The 22888-nt window shown below is 40.9% G+C and overlaps 1 protein-coding gene across 2 annotated transcripts in view; it reads right to left on the bottom strand.

Moving 5' to 3' along the window:
* Window positions 1-471: 471 nt before the first annotated feature.
* Window positions 472-22888, bottom strand: part of GLIS1 (GLIS family zinc finger 1) — a 172833-nt gene continuing 150416 nt past the window's right edge. For both annotated transcript variants that reach the window (XM_089515191.1, XM_089515192.1), the window contains exons 8-10: window positions 15754-15932; window positions 5049-5216; window positions 472-1090 (exon numbers count right to left, since the gene is read on the bottom strand). In XM_089515191.1, coding sequence (XP_089371317.1) covers window positions 951-1090; window positions 5049-5216; window positions 15754-15932 — 487 coding nt within the window. In that variant the 3' untranslated portion in view covers window positions 472-950. The remainder of the gene's footprint in view (window positions 1091-5048; window positions 5217-15753; window positions 15933-22888) is intronic.

The following is a 22888-nucleotide window of genomic DNA, read 5'->3' on the forward strand; positions in this document are numbered from 1 at the left end:
ACACTGTACATCAGGGTGACTGGCATGGAGACCAGCACAAAACTATTTAGCTTCATCACCATGTCAAAAAGGTATGCATCTGTTAACTTATGAGCTTGATGTAAATCAGTTTCAGAGGAGTAGTTGTGTTAGTACGTGGCAGTCAAAACAACAAACCACCTTGTAGCACCTTAAACTTAATATGACATCAGCTTCTATGGAATCTATCCCAGGAAAAGTTGTCCCATAAATCTGTTAGTCCTTATGGTGCCAAAAAGTCATTTTTATTCTAAGTCAATTATTCCACCTTCATAAATAAGATAAATTGTGTGGGAAGGTCATCAAGCGACCAGCTTTGTAAACTGCAGCACTTTGGGAAAGAATTACAAATAACTGGACAGTACAACTATACGAGCTCCAAGTCACTGACGTTAAGATTTGGCAGAATTAAGTTAGAAAATGACAATAGATTTGTTTCCAGTTTTTAATGGTTTCATGTAAAATTGAAAATATAAAACCAGCTCAGCAAAGAGAACACTTTTATATACATGAGGTCTGTGATTTTTTTAAAGAAGTCCTTTTATAGTCAAGAAAAGATCCAATGAATTAACTGTGATTAAAGGGACCAGCATTCTTAAATTGAAAACATACTTTTAAAAAATTCTTTACAAGCATATTATATAATTTAGATTTATATTTTACTAAAAGGAACTTACACATCAAGCAGGTTTAGATGCTCCTCCTTCTCCCTTAAGAGAATAATTTTCAAAGTGCCACATCAAAGGAATACATACCAATAATTATACAGTATATTCCTTTATAAAAAAAATAAGATTGGTAAATGTGAGAGTGAGTTAAATGAGCACATAAAACATTGCAGATTAAATACAGGAAACACTGTTGAACAAAAATTCTGTAAATACAAAAAGGCATAATAAGCGTGATAGAGAAGATAGACGTTCAAGCTGGGTTTAAGTGTCTGCGTAGATGGGAGGAATATGATTTAAACAGTGATCAAAAGTGCCATTTTGGAAAAATCCATTATTCTCTTCTGTTCCATTGATGACTTCTTCTTCTGATATGCACTGTGCTTCAGTAATGACCTCATACCCTGAAAATATGGCAAACACATGATACTGATTAATAGTGCAAGGTGGATAAGACAACTGGAAATTAACTAATGATGCTCATTTGTATGATTCTTTTATAAAGGCAAACTGGCTTTGAAAACCTGTGAGGGGTGCTTAATCCCTTCTCCTTTAATAATCTCCCCATTCTCTGTTAGTATGATGTATGCAGGAAAAAAAGACAGTACACTGATCTTCATTTGTAGTCTGTCCTGGTCCTGGAGTTAGGAAACTGACAGCTGCTTCATTTCATATAGAAATGTCCTACTGTGTGTGATTTTGGTTAAATATACTTTTGTTGCTCAGTTGAAATCTACATACGTAATGAATCATAATTTGCCATAAAGGTACAAATAAACTTCATATGCATGGCTTTTGTCAATGATTTCCAGTTAGGGAGTCTTGGTACCACCTTGAACATACTTGACTTCATGATTTTGGAAGCTGCAGTAAGCAATAACAACCCCTTAGCAGCTCACATTTGCAGCCACCTGTAAAGATGCAAAGCCAAGTCACTTTCTAGTTTAAAACTGGCTAGTCTGTTCAGCCATGTGTGTGGTTGCAGCAGAAATCTGAAAAGCACTTTCTGGTTGAGGGTAGAATCCTTTGGTGACTTATGCAGGTGTGACATCCTATTATGCCGACCTAAGTATTTTCATGAGTGGTATAAAAGGGGGTATCTAGTACCTACTTTTTTAGTGCCTTTTCTCTTGCGTAGTGGGAACTCTGGCACACTGTTTCAGCCAACTGGTGGGCAGAGGTGTAGAGCTTCCTTTGGCCACCATTTACCTGTCATTGTGCAGCCACAGAAATAGAAGTAGTCTTGCTTTTCCTGGACATCGCTCCTTCTTACCTAGCTATGCATCAAAACCAGACAGTGCACACACACAGCTCCATCTTGTCAGCCCCATCTGGCCACAGGGCACCATCCAGCTGCCATGTGTAGCTTAGGAATGAAGGAGCGGCCTGCACTTTCTCCAATGGAACTACACTGGTAGAGCTTTCTGCTCAGAGTCAACCAGCTTCATCCAATATTTGCAATTCTCCCTTCTACATTTCATACTTTCAAAGGCCTTATAGAAATTATTGTCAACTCTTAAATATTTTGGAAGAAAAAAAATCTGTACCTCATTATGAGGGGGTGATGAAAAGTTATTGGCTTAACCAGCTTCTCAAATTCTGAGCATAATTTTGTCACTGTAGCTTTAAAGAGTGTTATTCTGTATTATAAACTGCTACTTTGCAGGATCATAGCTCTACTTTCAGATCATTGGTAGATCTGATGATCCATCTATTTCCTGTTTCCAAACCTTAAAAAGACTTTGAAGACTTTTGAAAGGAAGGACATTTTTGAATGACTCAACAAAACTGTGAAATTTTCAACTACTGAGCTTTAGCATATCATAGAGTTCCTTTTCCTGCAGAACAAAACTCCAAAAGAAATCCATGAGTGTATGATGCAAACACTGAGTGACAAGTGCCTGTCATAGTCAACTGTGAAGAAACTGTGCGCCAACTGAACCATGACAGTTAAAGTGGTGTCAAACTGCATTATTTCTGCAGCTTTTGTCATGGTTCAATGGGTCTGTACTAATTGAGATTAAAAGATGGATTTGGCTCTTAGTAATTAATTCATGAGATTGCCATAAATTGACAGGTGACGTGAAGAAAAACATATTACATTAGTTAATTGCTTTGTTTATATACCATAACCTCAGTGTACATAGCACAGGACTATCATAAGCCCTGTAAACACCACACAAAAACCTTATTCTAAGGAGTTTACAAATGGAAATTTTCAAGAGTGAAAAGGTGAAAGAGAGAGGCACACAAAAAATAAATATGCCTATGTGTCTGTGTAGCAAATAGACAATGGCAAACAGCATGACAAACGTACATTGGTAGCATTAGAAACCATCCAATTCACTGAAAGAAAAATAACAATTCATGGGCTGTTACTAGAGTAAGCAGTAACAGAGCAGCATTTTGACATTTCTCATACTCGGCACTCCTAACTGACAAAGGCTATAATCCTGTATGGCACAGCACCATGCAGAAGTACACTACAGCTGGCCCTTTAGTAGCCCCTGGACTTTCTGTTGATGTACTTCATTCAATAGCTGGTGGAGAGGAGGAGGTATCAGAGAAACATCTGGTTGTTCCCCATAGCCATCATCTACTGAGATCTACTATGGTTCTCCAGAGGTCTCTGGAGATGATGTAATCATTCTGCAACTGGGTACAAGAACATAGCCAGATACTTCTCTGATTCTCCCCTCTCCACCAGCCACAGGGGCACTGCATCAGCTCAGTGGTAAGCTGGGGAAGGCCTTGGTTGTCATGAAGTGAGGGAGGTAATACCAACCCCTGACATGAGCACCCTCAGCAAAATTTTGCAGGTCTAATGTGGACTTCTGGCCACATCTGACTTTAACAGGTTGCCAGGCACAAACTCAAATCTGATGGCACCATAAAATTAATCTCACTAAAATTAAGGCTAACATCCAAATATTCAATGGCTCAAATTTGACCGCAGAATGTAGAGTGGAACTGCAGAGATATTTGTTCTTTTTTCGCAAGCTAAAGGTATTTACCTTTGTAAACCTTATTACTGAACTGAAATATTTCATAAAAGTTTATTTCTCAGACTATCTATCTATCTATCTATCTATCTATCTATCTATGGCTGTTTAATTTGGTGTCTTGCCATGATACTCCAATAGTTTCTTCTGAAAGTTTATTTTGCCTGTTCTTTAAAGATTACAGCAGACTGTCAATCCAAATTTGAAATCTGATGTTAAACTGAACAACAGATGTTACAGTGCTATCAAAGGGGCAACTTTAAAAAGACAGAGAAAATATAAACCTCAAAGGCAGTGAGAGTGAGAGTTAAACATCCCACTCTGAATTTTTGTGTGTGTGTGTTCTCACACATGGTACATATGTATTCTAAATACTGTATCCCCATTAATGATGTAAATCCCTGACTACTTCTTCCTTGCATGTGAGAACAAATACTTATGGCAGTCCCCCCCCCCCCCAACTGTGGGAGAAAATGAATATTCATCCATAGTTTTCTCCCCATATCTAAGTGCCCAGAGCTGTTGCAGAATAATCATTCTGAGAGAAAACCTCCAGTTTTTCATACAAAATCTATATCCTGTGCAGCAAACAGTTTCCAGAATCTTATATCACCTTTTACTTACATTATGTATACTTAGCTAATTAGTAGAGGCAGTAAGAAAACCTGTTAGTGAATTCCAAGGATGTGTATTGGAGCACCAGCAAGTGTCAGATGTGCACTGGGACTGATGCACATTGGTGCGCAATGTACACTGGCAAGCATTGGGCCCTATTATGTAGTAATGTAAAATCAATCTTCTTCTGGATAGAGATGTTATGAAATAGACCAATTCTAATGCCTGCCTAAATGTCCACTTATGGACATGTAACTCGCATATAGGAATCTGGCCAGTGTTTTGTTTTGTTTTGTTTACAAAGAAAACTCATTTTCTGCATAGAAAACAGATTTTGTACCAAAAAAAATTGATGTGTTTTTCTCAGAAGAATTCCTCTGAAGCACTTTAAAATGCTGAATAACAGTAAGAAAATGTGCAAAACGTGTGGTTTATTATTCTTTCCAAAGGGGCTTATTAATTATCAGGAAACCTGCTTTTTGATATGGAAATGAATAATTGCATTCTTTTCAGCTTTAATCCACACACAATCTGTGGATTTTCTTCCTAAAGTGATACTGCTATGCTGAGATTCAAGTTTACTTTCTGGAAGCAAAGAGAATGATCATTTCAAGCCCCATTTTTTTTCTTTTAAAGCAGTGCCCTACTTGCTTTAACTGTGTATAGAAATTTGGGGTTAATAGCTGTGTGACATTTACAGGGAAAGCTGAAAGAAGATTAAATGAAGATGGTTAAATTAATTTACCTGTTGAAGCAACAGGTGCACTGAGAATGTGATATCCATTTTGTCGCAAAGGGTTAAAGCAATCTGATTCCCCTGATACCACATCACTGTTGACAGATGAGTCCATTGCTCGGTAGCAGTCTCCATAGTGGAAACAGTTCTGTATAGAGTGAAAGGTGCCTTGATAACCTGCAAGCAGATGTAATTTAGAAAGTTATAATGATGGAAGAATGCAGTTAGTTTGTTTACTGAAAATAATGTGTCACAATAGCTAGCTCTTAAGCATTTGTAATCCAGACTTGACATCTATCTCCAGGATTTAGGTTTAATGATACTATGGGATTTATTTTTTAAGCTAGCATTAAACACAATGGCTTGGATTCAAAGGGCCTCTCATCTTTGTAAAGGTAGCTCTGGTATCATCACCCAATACTTTTAGGTAAATGGTGGAGTCACCACTAGGACTGATATGGTGTCAAATTCCAGGCTTATTTGGGGCATGTTTAGTACCCTGTTAATGATGCCAACACCATCCTGATGTCCATGTTCCTACTACTTGGAGCCTGGTGTCAACTAGATTAAGTGTTCAGTGGCATCACTCTGTACACTCTCCTTCACAGCAGACAAAGAAACATGATATAGGACATATTGCTGGTTATGTGACATGTCTAGGTTTTCCCTGGATTAAACCAGAGAACAGTGCAAGAAGACACTAACTAAGCAAATTGGTTCCCCCCCCCCCCCCCCCAGAAAATAAAAGGAAAAAAGCACAGCACTTGGTAATTACCAATATAATCTTCACTTACCTTAGCATTTACAGACATTGTGGGCTAACAGGAAAATCAAATAAACTGGACAAACTGTTGAGACTGTCTCAAAGCGTGAGGTCCAGAACAGACCAGCTACAAAAGCCGGCTTCCGGGTGGCTTGGGGGCATGGTGTTTTGAACTGCATGCCCCCAAGAAGCCCAGAAGCCGCCCAGTCAATCAGACAGGGGCGGTTTCAAGATGCTCTGGGGCCACAGAGTTTTAATGATGCATACCGCTGGAGCTTCTGGAGGTTACACTGGGGCCGCCTAAGGCGGTTCAAACCCTGCCCAAATAGGAGTGGATCTTTTCCATTCCTATTTGAACCAGCAGCAGAGGCCACTTTTGGTACTGCAGCATTTTTGCTGCAGCCCCAAGGTGTTTTCGGGGGGGGGGGGGCAGGGAGCTTCAAGCCGCCCCTTCCTGCTGGCCTGTTCCAGCCCTGAGTCTGGCAGTTATAGTAACTGTGTTATAAATTGGACTTGCTAATTTAGAAACACTTCTATAGTAAAAACAGAATTTCCACTCTGATTTATCAGCTTAATAGCACAATCCTTTATATGTTTACTCTCACAAAATCCCACTGAGTTAAATGATGGTGACTCCTAGATAAATGGATATAGACTAAAATAACATTTATTCTGCACTCGAACATTACCCAAACATTATTTTCTTGATGTGTAAATTGTATGGTGTTACTATCCATACAGTTGAATTTTCCTTACTCTACTACTGTCACCCTGAAAGCAGTTACAGTTGCTCCCAGTCTGTAGCAGACCTAGTGCAATTTGATCTTGCGCTGGTATGGCACGAGACAAGGCTAACTCATGGGCCACAGTCTCCAATATGAATATGCTCAGTCTTCAGGTTTCCCTGAGAAGGGCCTTCTTTTAATTCTATCCACTAGACAGAAGATGCAGGTGGTGACTAGCAATCCAACACTGGAAGGCTCTTCTCCAGAAAGGTCTTAGTGATTCTTGACCTGCTGCCATTTTAGTACCAGGTGAATATCTTTGTATTAGCCCTGACTTTAAAAGGCAGAAATTTGTATCAGTTTATCTATCTTTGCTATTTTTCATTATTGCTGTTATTCTATCTTTCATTGATTTATGTTTTTACACGTGGTTGTATTCTCCTGTTTTTGAAGCTGAAATGCTCTGAGAGTACTTATGTAGTACAGCGTATAACTTTATATGCATATATGTGTATATTACTGTCTAATTACATATAATGAGTAACTAAATGCGAACTTTTATTTATGGTCAGTAGAAAGTGAGACTGTGTGGAATAGCACAATGACACAATTTCTGTTCAAATAACATGATAGTCTTGTGGGAATGTAAAGATTAACCAGTTTGATTTCATGCCACCCAATTCATCAGATGCCCAAAGTGTTGCTACAGTTTGCAAATTAATATATACATGTTCAAGTGAGCGGACAATGTGGTGGTTGGGGTCAGAGAGAATCAAAATACAAAATACAATGATCGTTATTTTAAGAGAGGCCATTAGCACACAGTTGAGTGGTAATACAATTCCCGCTCCCCTGAGATGTTTCCTGTTTTAAAGTAATCACATCTACAGTTCAGCAGAAAAGACTATAAATAATAAGGGAAACTGCCGTATGAACGCTGAGAGGGTGGAATTCAAGGAGCAGGTAAGATAAAACTTGGATTATCCAATGAAAGTTTTCCTTTAAAAATGTTGTATTTTAGGAAGTTTTTTTTAAAGAAAGAACTTTCTTGAATAACAGGAAAGAAGGAGTACTCTCAGTACGAGGATTTATCTGCTAAAAGTCAAGTCCACAAAGGGCAACTCAGGAAAGTGGCTATTTAAAACAGTGTTGAGAATGATCTTCATTGTGAAATTTGACCAGCGCTGGTGGTGCAGTGGTTAAATGCCTGTACTGCAGCCACTCACTCACAAACCATAAGGTTGTGAAATCAATACTAGAAAAAGGGCTGAAGCTCAACTCAGGCTTGCATTCTTCCGAGGTCGCTAAAATGAGTACATTTCTATAATGCTTATCAGTGCACTTAAGCACTCCCTAAGTGTTTTACAAAGTGTAAGCTAAACAATCTGGGTACTCATTTTAGTGACCTCGGAAGGATGCAAGCCTGAGTTGAGCTTCAGCCCTTTTGCTGGTATTGAACTTGCAACCTTATGAGTGAGTGGCTGTAGCTTGGGCGGGTTATAGACCGCCCATTTGGGGCGGTCTGCACCCGCCCCTTTCCCCGGTGTATCAGGGCCTCAGTGTGCAGAGCGGCAGCCGCTGAGGCCCCGATCCACCGCTTTTCAGGCTGCGGGGAAGCAGCAAAACACCACTTCCCCGCAGCCTGAAAAGGGGTGTCCCTGGGGCTTCAAGCCCCAAGGACACCCCGCGGCGGCGGGGAGAAGGAGAAAGGGGCCACTTGGCCCCTTTCTCTTTTAGTCCGCTGGGCGCAGCCGTCTGAAGGCTGCGCCCGGCGGACTAAACCAGGAAGGAGCTCCGAAATGGAGCTCCTTCCTGCTCCGTGTTCAGGGTGCACTAAGCGCCCTGGCGCGGAGCAAGGACGTCACGTCCGCGCCGCCCCGTCTAGAGGCAGCGTGGCCATGACGTCCTCACGGCGGCGGACGTATGGAAGGGCCGCCGCCGTTTAGTGTGTGACGAGCACGCACTAGGGTTAGGGCGGTGCGGAAGCACCGCCCTTTTGTAACCCTAGTGCGTGCTCGTCACACACTAAAGTGCCGGTCTGTAACCGGCCTTAGGCATTTAACCACTGCGCCACTAGGGCTCCTCTTGAGATGCTATTTATGTATGACACAAGTCATTTTTTTGTTGTGAAATGTAGGTGAACACACAGTTGGAAAGCAGAGTCCTGCCCTTTAAACCATACTGCTTGACATGGTGCATCTTGCGTTTCTTTCAGCAGTCACACACACATAGAATGAAAAAAGCTGCCTATGTGCAAGCCACTTTGAGTCCCATTCAGGAGAAAAGTGAGATATAAATAAATAATACAACTGCAGATAGGATTGCACCATTTATTTGTGCTATTTTGTTAGAAGTGAGAGAAAAAAATAGCACTAAAATATCAAGAATGCTCCAGAGAAGGCAATAGTACAGTAATAGGGTTAAATGGTTTGAGAAACCCAAAGTCTCCTCTTATCTTGCTACCTATCCTGACCCTTCAGTGATATAAACTGTTACTTTGAGGGAGGTATTGCCACTTCTTCTCTTCTCTTCCCACTAGCTCCTCTCTCAGCTCATCCCTAAAATAAAGCTAGGTGTACTGCGAAGCCTAATTAAGTTTCTTATCCTGGCACAGCATTGCTGTAATACAACCTTAAGTTCATTTCTTTGCGCCAGGGGTGTCTTTGCTACCTCAATCAGGATTTCTAGCTGCTGCACACACTCTCCATTACATTTCACTGTGGATATGCTGTCAGTCAGTTTTGGATACCATTCCAAAATTCATCATTCCACTGTTGTACCATTTGTATTCTTTAAACGGGTAGAAGAGAAAAATATTTGTTCTGTTGTGGGTTTTGTTTTGTTTCATTTTGAATTTTTACATTTTGTTCTTAAGTTCTTACAGATTTGTTGGCCCCACATGCCAAAGTATCTTTCAAGATGGAACAGGGTAACAGCGGGAGCTTAAAATGAGGTTCAAATCCCATAACGATAGTGCAATTAACAACCACATGTGGTTTAGGACAAAACTCTGAATGTGGAATTTTTAAAAAGAGTTTAAACTCCTCAAGGGCTAAAATACAAACCATTTCATGGAATGATATAAAATTGGTCTCCCCTCCCCATCTGCCATTTCCTCTTTTTTTGGGGGAAAACTTTTCATAAAGAAACATTTCTATTTCTTTTAAGAAATATAGCACGTTCTGGCAGCTGCTAGAGCTGAGCTGACATTCCCCCACCCCAACAGATTTCAAGCATTCCTTCAGTTTGTCAGATTTAAATCAAATCCATGGCAGCTAATTTCCAATGAAGAATTTCCCAAACACCCTGTCGGTTTAAATGATCACTGTTAAATGTTTTATGTGGAATAAAATGTAGAAGTATAACAGTTAATAAAGGAGTCGACTCTGTTCCAAACATAACATTCAGTTACAATTTTGCTTTGAATGTGACACAGAAAAGCTGTAGTTAACCACATCACAAAGTGTGCTGGTTGCCTCTATTTCCCTCAAGCCGCAACCTAAAAATCTAAAGCATTTTTAAAACGAATGATGTAATAAGGAAATTATTGGAATATGTCTATTAAATGCCAATTCATTTATGTCATTCCACTTAAAAGTATGAGTACAAATAAGTCAAACTCGTCAAATTACATAAAATCTTTATGAAAAGACATCATGTAAGATATAAATAGCTGTGCTATTTCATTTGGTTGCCAAATTTTCAATGCATAACAATTTCCATCTGATGTTACTTTAGTTGGAGTAAGAAATTCTGTGGGGTTTTATTTTCATTCATTGTCCATGCATTCTCATCTATAACTTATCCAATGGAGATTTATTTGAGAGTTAACAATACTCAGACCAAACAGATAACAGGCCATATACCTTTTAGACCCTGCTATGGAGTTTCAGTTTTCAGATGGAGTTTATATTTTAAAAAATGGAGGATCAAACTTTTCTGCCTGTGGTCTCCCACTATGCCTTAGGGGCCACTCCAAATGAAACCAGAGCCAGGTTTGGGATGGAAACTAATAACATCACAACACCTGATGTCTGCAGATCCTTCTTCAGATGAATGTCAACTTGTTTCTCCTCCTTTCTCTCCCCATTCCCAATGTGTTTTTTGTAACATCTTGCTTGATCTATAAAGCTTGCCCACATTTGTGGTCCTTTTCGTTGCCCCAATAAAAGTATTATAATTGTTTCGTGAAAGCACAAAAGCTTCTACAATGCAATTCTATCTCTCAAATCCTACTGAGGTCAATGGGATTTTCTTTTAGGTAGCAGTTTTAATGGCATTTTTCTCAGCATTAAAGCAATACGTGACTGAGAATGACTGTTTTAAAAAACAACAACTGTAAGACACAGAAGAATTACAAAGCAAAACTTCTCTCCAGGATGATATGTGGTTTTGTTGCAGAATAAACTCAACTGATTAAACGAATTCAATACCTGCCATGTGTATTTGTTTCTGCTGTACTCTTGAGGAGGTAAATGTTCCCCCTGTTGTTTCATAGTTTGTTTATTACTGTAATGTGCTCATACATCATTTGCTGCCTATCATAAGTTTGCTTCTTCAGTTCAAATGAACCCAGTTGTTCCAAACAGAACAATCTGCTCACCTTCTACTGACATTAGCTTCTGTGTGGGGACAAACAATATGTTAAAAGAAGACTCACACCAACACTGCGAAGGGGTTGCATTTGTGATGGGCTACTAAGAGGATGTTCCTCCAAGTTGCTCGGAGCTCAAGAGGAAGTCTCCAAGCGGCCCCAACCATCACAAGACTTCCTGGAGACTGGGGAAAGATTTCATCCCAGTCCCTGGCAATTTTTGTGGGATTTTGTGATTCCACAAGATTTTGAGTAAGATTTGGCCAGCATATTAAGGCCAGCCCACATTGTGTTTGGCTACTTTGGACTGTTCAAATGACCCACTGAACATCGCATTGTTTGCTTGCACTGTATTCCCAGGCCTTGGCTGGTCACCGTCAGGGGCTGGGATGGAGTTTTCCCATGTTATTGGAGCATGGGCTTTTCACCTTCCTCGGCAGTGTGGACTTTGTAGTGTGTGTGTATGTGTGTGTGTTGTGGTATGCTTTCTGTATTTGTTATTTAGCTTCTTTTGTAGATATTTGTGTAATTTTAGCTTTGCACATCAGTGCTTCATTGTTGTTACCCACATTTAAAATATCTGTGCAGGCAGTTCCTGGATGTATGAGCACCTTACTCATGCTGCTTTGTCACAACTGGCAGTTATCAGAAAGAGGAGCAGACATCGGGCTTGATAAAAACTATGCAGGGGATACCAGAACTGACTGGGGGGGGGGGGGGGAGGTGACCTGAAGTCAGGGCAGATGTGGGTTACCTCTCCACCTCCCAAGTCAGGCTTAATCATGCCGATTTGCTGGGGCATGTGCCCTACACAGGGATTTAACAGGACAGGAGTGGGTCAAAGCCCTGCTGAACAATTGGCTAAATATGAACTAATCAGTCCCCATGTCTGTTCTATAAGAATTTGCATTTAATTATGGCAGTATTAATGATTTATGGTGGCATTTTGGATGATTTATGATGGTAATTTGGCTGTTCTATGATTGATTTATGATGGTACTTTGCTGGATTTATGATTGATTTATGACCCCTGCTTAATGCATTAAAATTGTGGCATTTGTGTAAACACATACAGTCGGCCCTCAGTATCTGCAGATCAATTCTGGACACACACACAACTTGCAGATAACAAAATCCGTGGATACTCAAGTTCCAATTGTCCCTAATGGCAGCACACTCTGCTACCATTAGGGACAACCAGGCCACTGACCCACTTCTGTTGCAGCAAACCTGGTTCTGTAAGAGATCATGCACCAAGATAAGCAGCTCCTCTTGTACCGTGGTTGCTATTGCAACAGCCCTTGCGCATCCTTTTCTGACACTAAGGACTTTAAATATGCCTGCGCCTGTTGTTGTGTGCCATGGAAGGCAAAGAGGCGGTGGTGGCCTGGAGCCAAGGCCGCCCCTTCACCTGGACAGAGGAATCTGCAGGAGGGTGTATATGAGGGGGGCAGCTTCTGCTTTTGTGCTCGTGCTGAAGCAGCTCTCACTGTGTACCAAAAAGTAGTCCCGGCCACTCTCAGGTCCTGGAAGTTACTCCTTCCTTTATGTGGGAAAAGGAAGAAAGGGGAGGGATGTAAACATGTCCCCAAGGAATGTGTTGGGGTCCATTGCCTTCACTTCTCTCTCTGAGCTGGAGACAAAGATGGGGGCAGGGAGGGGGAATCTCACCCCAGTGGGCCCCCAGACAGGCCCTGAGAAGGGAAAGAAAATGCAGCAAAGGCAGAGAAGGGGGGGGCATAGAGCCTCAAACTCATCCCAACAGGGCCCCCTTTCTGAGCCACAAAGCTCATCCACCACCCCCAAGGTCCCCCAAGGTGTTACTGCTCACCCAGGGGTAACACCCTCCAGGGATTGGGGGTCTCGAGGGCTACCCATTTTGTTCTCCCTCTCCAAAACCCTTCGAGCACTTTGGGGGCAGGGCACAGGCTTGCCACTGCAGATACTCAAATCCGCAGGTGGCAAGTCTGCGGATACCAAGGGCCCACTGTATATCAGTACCACCTCCTTGGTACTGATGCAAAGTCCACTTTATGCTTATAGTTGTTGAGTGGAATTTTTGCTGATTTATAATGAGTGCTTTTACTTTTTGAAGCTGCCTGCCACCTGTCCTAGCCTTCCTAAACAGGATGAACTGAACGTCAGTTTACCTGGCCTAAATACCCTGAAGGCACCAGATCCCATCTGATTTTGGAGGCTAAGCAGAGTCTGCTCTGCTTAGGATTTATACAGGAGACCACCAACAAATAATAGCTGCTGTAGACTATATTTCAGAAGAAGGAAGTGGCAAGACACCTCTGACTATTCCTTGCTTTGAAATTCATGGGGTTAGTATAAGTAGACAGGTGATGATACACACACAAGCATCAGCTTAAAGGAGTCTTCATATCACAAAAAAGGAAGCCTCTTAAAGCATCATTAGGACTAAAAAAAGACAAAGGAAGTATATCTCACTTTGGCGCCATCCACCAGCAAGTAGGCATGTCCCCCAAATAGCAAAGGGAAAAAGTAGGGTGTAAGAGCAGCAAATAGCAGGCAAGCCTTAAGACACAAGGTTTGGCATCCTGTTAAGTAGCTGTATAGACTTACCCATTCATAGCTGCTCAGCATTAACTTTATAATTGCAGAACTATAGCTACAACTGCAAATGCCCCCGCCCCACCTTAACAGTCAGCAGCCACACTGAGTGATAGAAGTCTGTTCTGTTTGTGATGGTGGCACCGCAGGATATTTCCAGCCCCCCCCCCCGCCACTCCATCAAGTGAAGATATAAGGGGAATCAGGGTGCATTGCAATTCCTCATTGTAACATATGTTATGGCAGAAGGGGGGCAGAATTGTACTTTGCTGCACCCTGATTGCAAGCAGAAAAGATCACTGTTGCTTGGTGTGATTGCTGGCTGTTATGGTAGGTTTGAGAGGGGGATCATGCCAGGAGAGTGTAGATACACAACCTGTGATGTAAAATCTCAGCAAATATCTAAAGCAATAAAGGCAAAACTTTATCCAAACCCTTCTTACCCTTGTGCCAGCTTAGCCATAGCTAGCAAAAAACAGTTGGCTTTAACCAATCAGAAGGATCAAATTAGTACAACCCATACATTCTGCTGAGATTATTCTCTTGTAGAAAGGATAGACATTTTTTCTAGCAAACCTAACTGAAACTATGCCGAAAGCATACATGTTGTTTCACTTTTCTTCCATATGACAGGCACAGTGAGTCAACGTGTAGGTAAATTAGTTTACTCTAGTCAGGACTAACAATAGCATTTAGTCATTTAGGCCAATTTATGTCTTTCACCCATTTTTGGTGCACCCTCAAAAACTGGCCAGATGAGAAAGGAATAGAATTCTCTAGCAGTGCTGTGTGGTCTTGTCTGAGCTCTAGAGAGCTGAAACAACCCCAAAGGACCAAATTCAGGACAGTTCTCCACCCTGAGCTCAGCTGGACTTCACTAATGTATCTTGTGTATGAATCTACATGACCATTGGTAAGACTATTACTGGTCTTGCCCAAGTCACATGGAAAGGGCATATGAAATGGAAACTGGTTCAGGTGACTTTGGAATTTCCCTTCAGCATTGCTCTTTCATGCTAGTTCAGGAACTGCATAGTCTTTTTACCAAAGGCTAAACAGATGCAGACTTCAGGTCCAAGACTAGGAAACAGCTTTCAAAACATCAAACAGTTTGGATGGTCTGCTTTTCAAACAAAGAGCTCTCTCTTGTTGAAAGGGTGACTTCTGATATGAAAAGTGAAGTACATAGAAATTTTGGCAGCACTAAACATAACACACTATACACATTTTCCACATCTGTGTTTAAGCTGCTACTGCATCTGCATGTGTCAAAACCTATCCCATGCACTTCATTTACACTATATTCTTTCATCAAGGGCGGTTGCCCTTTTTGCTTCTGTCAGTTAAAAAACAGCTAACCAGTCAATTATGGCTGTGTCAATGTTTATACTGTCCTCTTTTCATACTGGAGAAAATGTTTTTCTGATACAAGAGAATTGTAGTGCATTTCCCAGGTTGTTGCTTTAATGCAAATCAACATGGCAGCTAGAGGACATAATGCAGAAGTTTAGGGAAAATACTAAAAGATGCCCTGGACACAATTAAAGATTCTAAAAAACAAGGAGCCACTGCCAAAACTAATAGCTTCATATCATGTTCCCCTTAATACAATTTACCTTGTGTCCTAATGTCGGTAGACTGTACTGGTCCCCACTGTTGGCTGACAAAGGCTATAAATGTATGGCATAATGTTGACACCGCATATTAGCCAGAACTGTTTATGCACTAAGCTAGTGGTTTCACTTTTTTCAGGGCTGTGTAGCAGTGGTGAGGGAAAGCAGAAAAAATTGGCCAGCTCTGAACTGATTGTTTCTCTAGTGCCTTCCTCCCCACTTTGATGGTTGCTGCATCCATGTACTTTTCCTCTCTTGCCACCACTGCCTATGTCAGCCTAGTAACACTGCCACAGGGCACCAACCACATCAGCCACAACAAGTTGTAATACACCTACCTTGTCATGATTAGTTCAACCCTCTGAACAGGATGTGCACATGCATTCGACATTTATTTTATACATGGTGTAAATGTAAAAATGAAAATACAGCACGGTATTACCTTGTGGCCCTTGCTGTGTAGACTGGTTTTGAAAATGGGTGTATGATTTAGTTGCTGAGAAGTGCTGCCCATTTGGAGACTGGCTGTGTGATGATGGGGAGCCATGTTTCTGAAGCAGGGAGGGAGCAACTACAGTTTTTGATGGACTAACAAGAGGAGGACAAATATTTGGAACAATCCTAAAACAAGAAAAGAATGCAAGAAATAATCAGCTTGTGCCCACTTCATTATGATCAGATAAAACACTCCAACAACTACTGCTTTGTATAAAAATGAATGTTTTTCACTTCTGCCATTTTATTCCATAAAAATGAACATTACTTGATATGTACAGTGTACCTAGAAATCTGTCTTTTAAGTATAACAACAACAGACAACCAAACAGAACTGTACTATCAAAAAACTATCTTCAGGCAGCTGCAGTGACCAAGAGTTGTAGTGCTGAGATAAAAAACAAACAAACAGGTGAGCTGGTTATCTTTCACTAGTTTTGATTAAATTTTGCTCCATTTACTTTAGCAAGTCTTAGTTATTTTATTTTTATTCTGTAATGCTTCTGGCATAGAAACCCAGCACTGAAGTATGCTGTAACATCCTGGCCGAGTATCTGTTTATTAATATCAAAAAGCTGAGGGCTGCTTCCAACCATATAATGAATAGGACTTAAGTCTCATTTACTTTGACTGGTTGACTCTAATATGACTGAGTATAGATCCAGTCTCATGGTCCTTTTGCTGCTAGAAGACCTGAACTCTCTCAGATGCTGCCATTTATTATGCTGTGACCTTGCTTAGGTGTAGTGGATTGAATGTTGGACTATGACTCTACAGACCAGGGTTTGAATCCCAGCAGAAGCATGTAAACCCACTGGGTGACCTTGGGGACATAACATTCTCTCAGCCTCAGAGGATGTCACAATGGCAAGCCCCCTCTGAAGGAACGTGCCAAGAAAACCTCATTATAGGTTTGCCTTAGGGTTGCCATAAGTCAGAAATGACTTGAAGGCACACAAAAACAAGAAAACCTATGCATTCAGTCAGTGTGAAAATTTGTAGAGCACAGAGATAAATTTCCAATCCCATATGGCTGGAATGGAAAGGTATACCCGGAGGCCAATAAACCCTATTCTATATGAGTTTTCCTTACAATGATAGCTCTAAGGTTCCCAAAATATATTAACAGTCTGAAGAAGATCTGTGTAATGACTGTTCTTTCCTTAAACAGACCCACATAACTTTAGGTGGAGAGTGCACATGGCTGAACAACATTTGGAAACACTTCGGATCCAGTTGATCACAGAGTACAGGTCAAAATTCACTATGCAATCCATGCTCTTTTGAATATTCACAACAGGCAATATTTCTGTGTGAGAGCAATAGTAAGTGAATACTGCTCAGAATTTGTTGACTTTGAATGGCATAACCATAAACCATTGTACTCAGTACTGCATTAATACTATTTCATCCCAAATTTATCTGACAGAAATCTCAATACACTCTGAGTCAAGGGGAAAAAAATAAAGAAAAAAAAATGTGCAGAACTCTTTCGATTATTCTTCTATAAAAAAGGTTTTCATAAAATGAAAAGGCCCACACAGTATAGGGTTATGCTGTGAAATATGCAACTGTAAATCCAGTTTTAGTAGTAAGCAGCGGGGAACCCCTAAAATCCAGGAACTTTGATTACTATATCTATATAATACCTATTTGCAGGTGCAGATCTGACATATTTAGGTGTACCTGCACCTCAAGAAAGCACTCAAGACGGATCTCTTCCGGCAGGCCTTTCCAACTTAGTTACCCTCCCCAGATATAGAGATATTTGTCCCCCCATCTGTCTATTTCCCCCCGCCAATGTTTCTGCCTATTTTTTGTTTGTTCAATGTTTTTAATGTTTTTAATGTTTTAATATTATTACTGTTTAATTCTGTTTTAGTACTGGGAATGGGGGGGGGGTGGTAGGTCTAGGGTTTGATTTTTTAACTCTATTGTAATTTGTTGTATTTTATTGTTGTAACCCTCCTGGATTCTTCGTGATTGGGCGAGAAATAAATCTATTATTATTATCATCATTATTATTATTATCTTAGGAGTTCAGTCAACGTAAGGACCCTGGTCTAACTGTAGTCATGAATTTAGTGAAACTACTGGAGGTATCTGAAAATCTTTGCTGTTGTTTTCACAACACAAACATTTACTTCACAAAATTTCATCTCTAGTTTTAAAAAAATATGATTTTACCTACAGAATCTTGAGAACCTGTTTGACAACTCTTTCTTTAGGGAGCCCTGGAGATTAAATTACTAAATTACTATCTTTTACAAGACTAAAGCAAAAGTTGTTAAAATGAACTTCTGCCTGAGGTTTGGTCCAATCCACCTATTTTCAGATATTTTAGGGCTGAAGCACACATCCAGTAAGGGGCTGGGACTGTGGTGACCACACAGCCTGCTCCTGAAGTGGGTCGCCATTGTGGTCCCAAACAGGCACTGCCAGAAGGCAGATTATACCTGCTCCTTTTTGATCCGGCCCTTTGGAAGTGCCAGAGCACCTTCTGGAAACTTTGGGGTTGCACATCATCTGCATGCTTTGCCCCCACAGTGGCCAGAAGCCGCCTTATTGAATTATGGGTTGGATCTTGAATAGCCAATCTGTGAACAGAAGGGTCAGGAGGCACTACTATCTAGTAGAGATTTGTTGCTTGAGGAAAGAGATGGGGAGGTAATCTTTATCAATAGACTTTCATCTTGCAGTCCCTTGTGTTTCCTGTGATGTTGCCCCAAAGCAGTTCTTCAGGAGCTGCAGAGGTTTAAGGGATGAAGAAGGGATCATGGAAATCCCTTCCCTGCACCTTTCCTCTAGTACAGTCCGTCCTCGCCTTACGCGGGGGATCCGTTCCGGATCCCTCCGCGTAAGGCGAATTCCGCCTATGCTCGAGCCCCATTGGAAACAATGGGGCTCGTGCGCGGGTGCGCGCGGGGCGCAACGGGCGCACGCGCCCATTCAATTGAATGGGACGCGCCGCCCCTTCTGCCCCGCGTGCGCCCCGCGGCTTGAGCGCGTATGCTCAAGGCCGCGTATGGCGCGGGCGCGCTGTATGTAAGTAACTCTACTAAGGAAACCTGGATTTAGGTGATTAGGGCCCTGGAGGGGTTCCAAAAATAGGGGCTCCCTTCTCCCCATGTCACTTACTCCAGGGGCATCACATACATTAAATGAACCAATGAATGAATATGCACAGTAAAATAGACAATAGCACACAAATCTTCATGTCTGAACCCATTTCTAGCCTTGCAACTCGAGTGAAGCCAGAATGGTGAATTTTTACTCATCACTTAAGTAATACATGAAATGTTGATGATAATGGAACCATCAGGAGATTCAAGGAGAAGAGGAAACAAATTACTCATTTTCCCCTCAGCACTTGACCTCCAGCCAGGGAAGGGCCTGGAGCAATTGCAGCATTTGAACCATTGCTTATCCAGCCCTGCCACTAGGCACAATTCTAATTCTACTTTGTCCATTATAAGTAAAATGGCTGGCCTGCGCTCTGTTCTGTATCGAACCAGTGTGCTGATTATATTTTGCATTAGTCCAGTTTCCAAAACCCTTCTAACTGCGGTCTACAGAAAACATTCCATTTTAAGGCATTTTTCATGCTCCACTATCCAGTTAGTCTTTTTTAATGCTTTCCTGACAATAGAAAATACAACACAGCATGCGTAATTGATAACTACTTTGTGGGAAAATAAAACTAGAATACAGAGAAATCCATTTCTCTTTTACTTATACTTGGGGGTAAAATACAACCACAACAGAGCCATGGATGTTTCCAATATGAACACTGTCTCACTTTGTTGTTGTTTTGGAAGAAAAGCTTTGACTGTCAGATTCCTCTGTTAGACAATGGTTCCCAATATTTCTTCCATCCATCTCAGCAGGAAGGAGATCAGATCCAGAGTTCAGTCCATCTGTACTTTATCTCAAATAAATTCCTGTATTTTTTGTGATGTGGTACTTGCCCATACTTCAAACCATTTATCAAATGCTGTCAAATAGCATGTAATAAATGCTAGCTTTGAGAGTGATTATTCACTGAAAAAGTTACACAAAAGAAAGGCACCAGTATCACAAAAATGTAAAGAGATTAAGGGCTGATTCATACTTTATATCCTATCATTATCTCTACGTTGTGAGAAAAGGATGCACTCAGTATTATATTTTTCTCATACAGTCTGAACATAGGTATCGTGAACCACATTTACTACATAAGTAAACCACTCACACAAAACAACAAAATGAGCAAAAAGGCTATTGACTCTTAACATATGAATTATTTCTGACTTATTTATATCTAGATGTGTAGTTGTGTTAATTTTTTGCAGCAAAAACAACAACATAAAAAAATCAAAATGTCTTTTTGAGGACCGTGCTCCACGTCATCAAATGCATGGCACCAGGAAACACTTTGTGCCTCTGATGAAGTGGATTGTATTTGTTGAAAAATTATACTAAATAGAACTTGTTTGTCTATTAAAGTGTCAAAACAGTTATCAGCTAAGATCCTGTACCATTGGAAGTAATTACAAAAATGGACAAGTAAGTATCAGATTAATACTGCATGAGTACATATTAGTGTCAGACACTTAGTGAATGTTCATGTGTAATAAGATTTTAGGATGCTAGAGAGAATGTTAGAATTATGACATTTATCACAAAAGAATCAAAACCAATTTCTGATAACTAATGTCATCACTAGGAAAGTTAAATTCAAGGGAAATCAAGAATGATCTGTGGGAATGTAAAAATATGAAAATACAGTGGGCCCTCCATATCCGAGGACTTTCCATCTGAGGATTTAAGCATCCACGGAAGGTAAGCCTGCATTGCAGAGGAGGACAAAGACAAGGAGGAGAAGGAGGAAGAAGCAGGAGGGGCAGGAGGAAGCTGCAGTGGATGAGGAAGAGGGAGGAAGAGGAAGGAGGAAGCTGTGGCAGTGGGGAAAGCGGCGCCAGAAGAGGAGGCCCCTTGCTGCCACAGGTGAAAGCAGGCAGGGAGGGAGGGATACATGAGGTGAACTCCCATTGTCCCCAATGGCATCTGCACCACCATTGAGGACAATGGGACTTGGTATCCCTGAGGGGATCCGAAACGGATCCCCCACAGATACTGAGGACCCCTGTATATAAAAATATAAAAATAATAGCCCAGAAACAAAAGAGGGGCCTTCCCTCCATTCCAATTGCCACTGCACTGGCCTCAGAGGGAGAAGAACCAGCAGTATCTGCTGGTTTTGATAGGGTCTGGAAACCATGCCTTATGAGGAACAACTTAGAGAACTGGGTATGTTTAGCCTGGAGAAGAGAAGGTTAAGAGGTGATATGGCAGTCCTGTTTAAGTATTTGAAAGTGTGTCACATTGAGCAAGCTTGTTTTCTGCTGCTCCAGAGAACAGGATCGGGAGCAATGAATACAAACTACAGGAAAAGAGATTCCACCTAAACATTAGGAGGAACTTCTGACAGTAAGAGCTGTTCAACAGTGGAATGTGCTAGCTTGGAGTGTGGTGGAGTCTCATTCTTTGGAGGTTTTGAAACAGAGGCTGGATTGCTATCTGTCAGAGATGCTTTGATTGTGATTTCCTGCATGGCAGGGGGTTGGACTGGATGGCCCTTGTGGTCTCTTCCAATTCTTTATGATTCTAATACAATAAATAAATACATAGTTGACGATTCATAGGAAGAATTGTAGGATGTCGTTTAGTTATGTAATCTACATTTGTTGTTAGTGTGCAAGAAGGTGTGGCTAAAGCATGAGAGGACTGCATGCTAGTGTAAGTAGACAAGGTCAATGTGAAGCTTGTGACTGGGTAAACACAGTACCAGTAAAAAAAAATTAAAAAAATTGAAATGTTTTTATAAATGCTTATAATCAACACTACACAAGAAAATAAAGCGTAATCACTTGAATTATATAAAACTTCTAGACAGCTATAGAATTAGGATATTAGACCAAATGAAAAAGCAGCAAAAATCAGGAAAGAGAAAAGGTTAGCACTGATTTTCATCCCTTCCCATAATATTAAAAATGATGTGCAAAGCTCTACTAATCTGGTTTCTGGATGATGCCCAGTTTCTTGCCACGTGTTTCTTTTCTGGGTCCTGCCCTCAGGGAATTTCTGTCAACACAAGCTCAGGAAGCAGTTATACTGTTCACTTCTTAGAGAAGAAGAAAAAACTCTCCCTCTCTATCTGAAGTGTGGTGAACTTTGCTGCTATAATCAGTCCCAGGTGCCTTTGCCTCACTTCACAGAATACGCAGGATTACTCCAACAGTTTAACACTAAATCAGTCAGTGTATTTACTCTTCTGAAGAATTTTTCTTTCATTATTTTACATTATGGTAAGCAATAAGCAAACATACTTTTGGGCATAGCATGCTCTAAGCTGTCTTGGAACTCCAGCTCTGCTCTGTGATTGAAAAACTCAGCAATCCATCTTCTTAGTGAATAGTGCCTGCTTGGTTCAGGATCGAGTTGATGGCCACAGGATGGAATCCAAACTATGGTCAGAAAGACTAGAAATTGCACTTTTGCTCCTTACTCCTCCCAACAGTATGAAGAACCAGAAGCTTCCTCGCCACAGATACACTGGCTACCTGAATATGCAGCAGAGCCAAGTAGGTCCCAACATACACAGACAAACCCGACAAGGGATTGACAGAAAGAAGTTAACCAAGTATAACGGAAAACTGGTGATTTGGTCTTTGAAAAAAGAACACCAAATATTCTCCACTAGAACATAAGCAATTCACTTTTAAAGAAGTCGTTGGATGCAGCAGAACTAATACTTGAACAGCTTTTAAAAATGTGTTTTTATACAGACATTTAGTTTACTACAAACATCTGTTTGCTTTGTTCACTGCAATAAAAATGACAGTTGTTGAAGAAGAGAGACCTGACTTCTTAACTTGCTATATTAGAACACAATCACCTGAATCATCGATATGCTGGAATGGGTGAAGTCACCTCCACATCCAGACTAGACTGAGGACAGCTGAGCTCATCGCCAAAATTATCAGGCAAATTTGGACCACCAAGACTCCTATATAGCCAGGCTCCCTGAGGAATTATCAATT

The sequence above is a fragment of the Sceloporus occidentalis genome, unplaced genomic scaffold (genome assembly GCF_023333645.1).
Source record: "Sceloporus occidentalis isolate IW3139 unplaced genomic scaffold, rSceOcc1.0.p SCAF_3, whole genome shotgun sequence".
In the NCBI taxonomy this organism is placed as follows: Eukaryota; Metazoa; Chordata; class Lepidosauria; order Squamata; family Phrynosomatidae; genus Sceloporus; species Sceloporus occidentalis.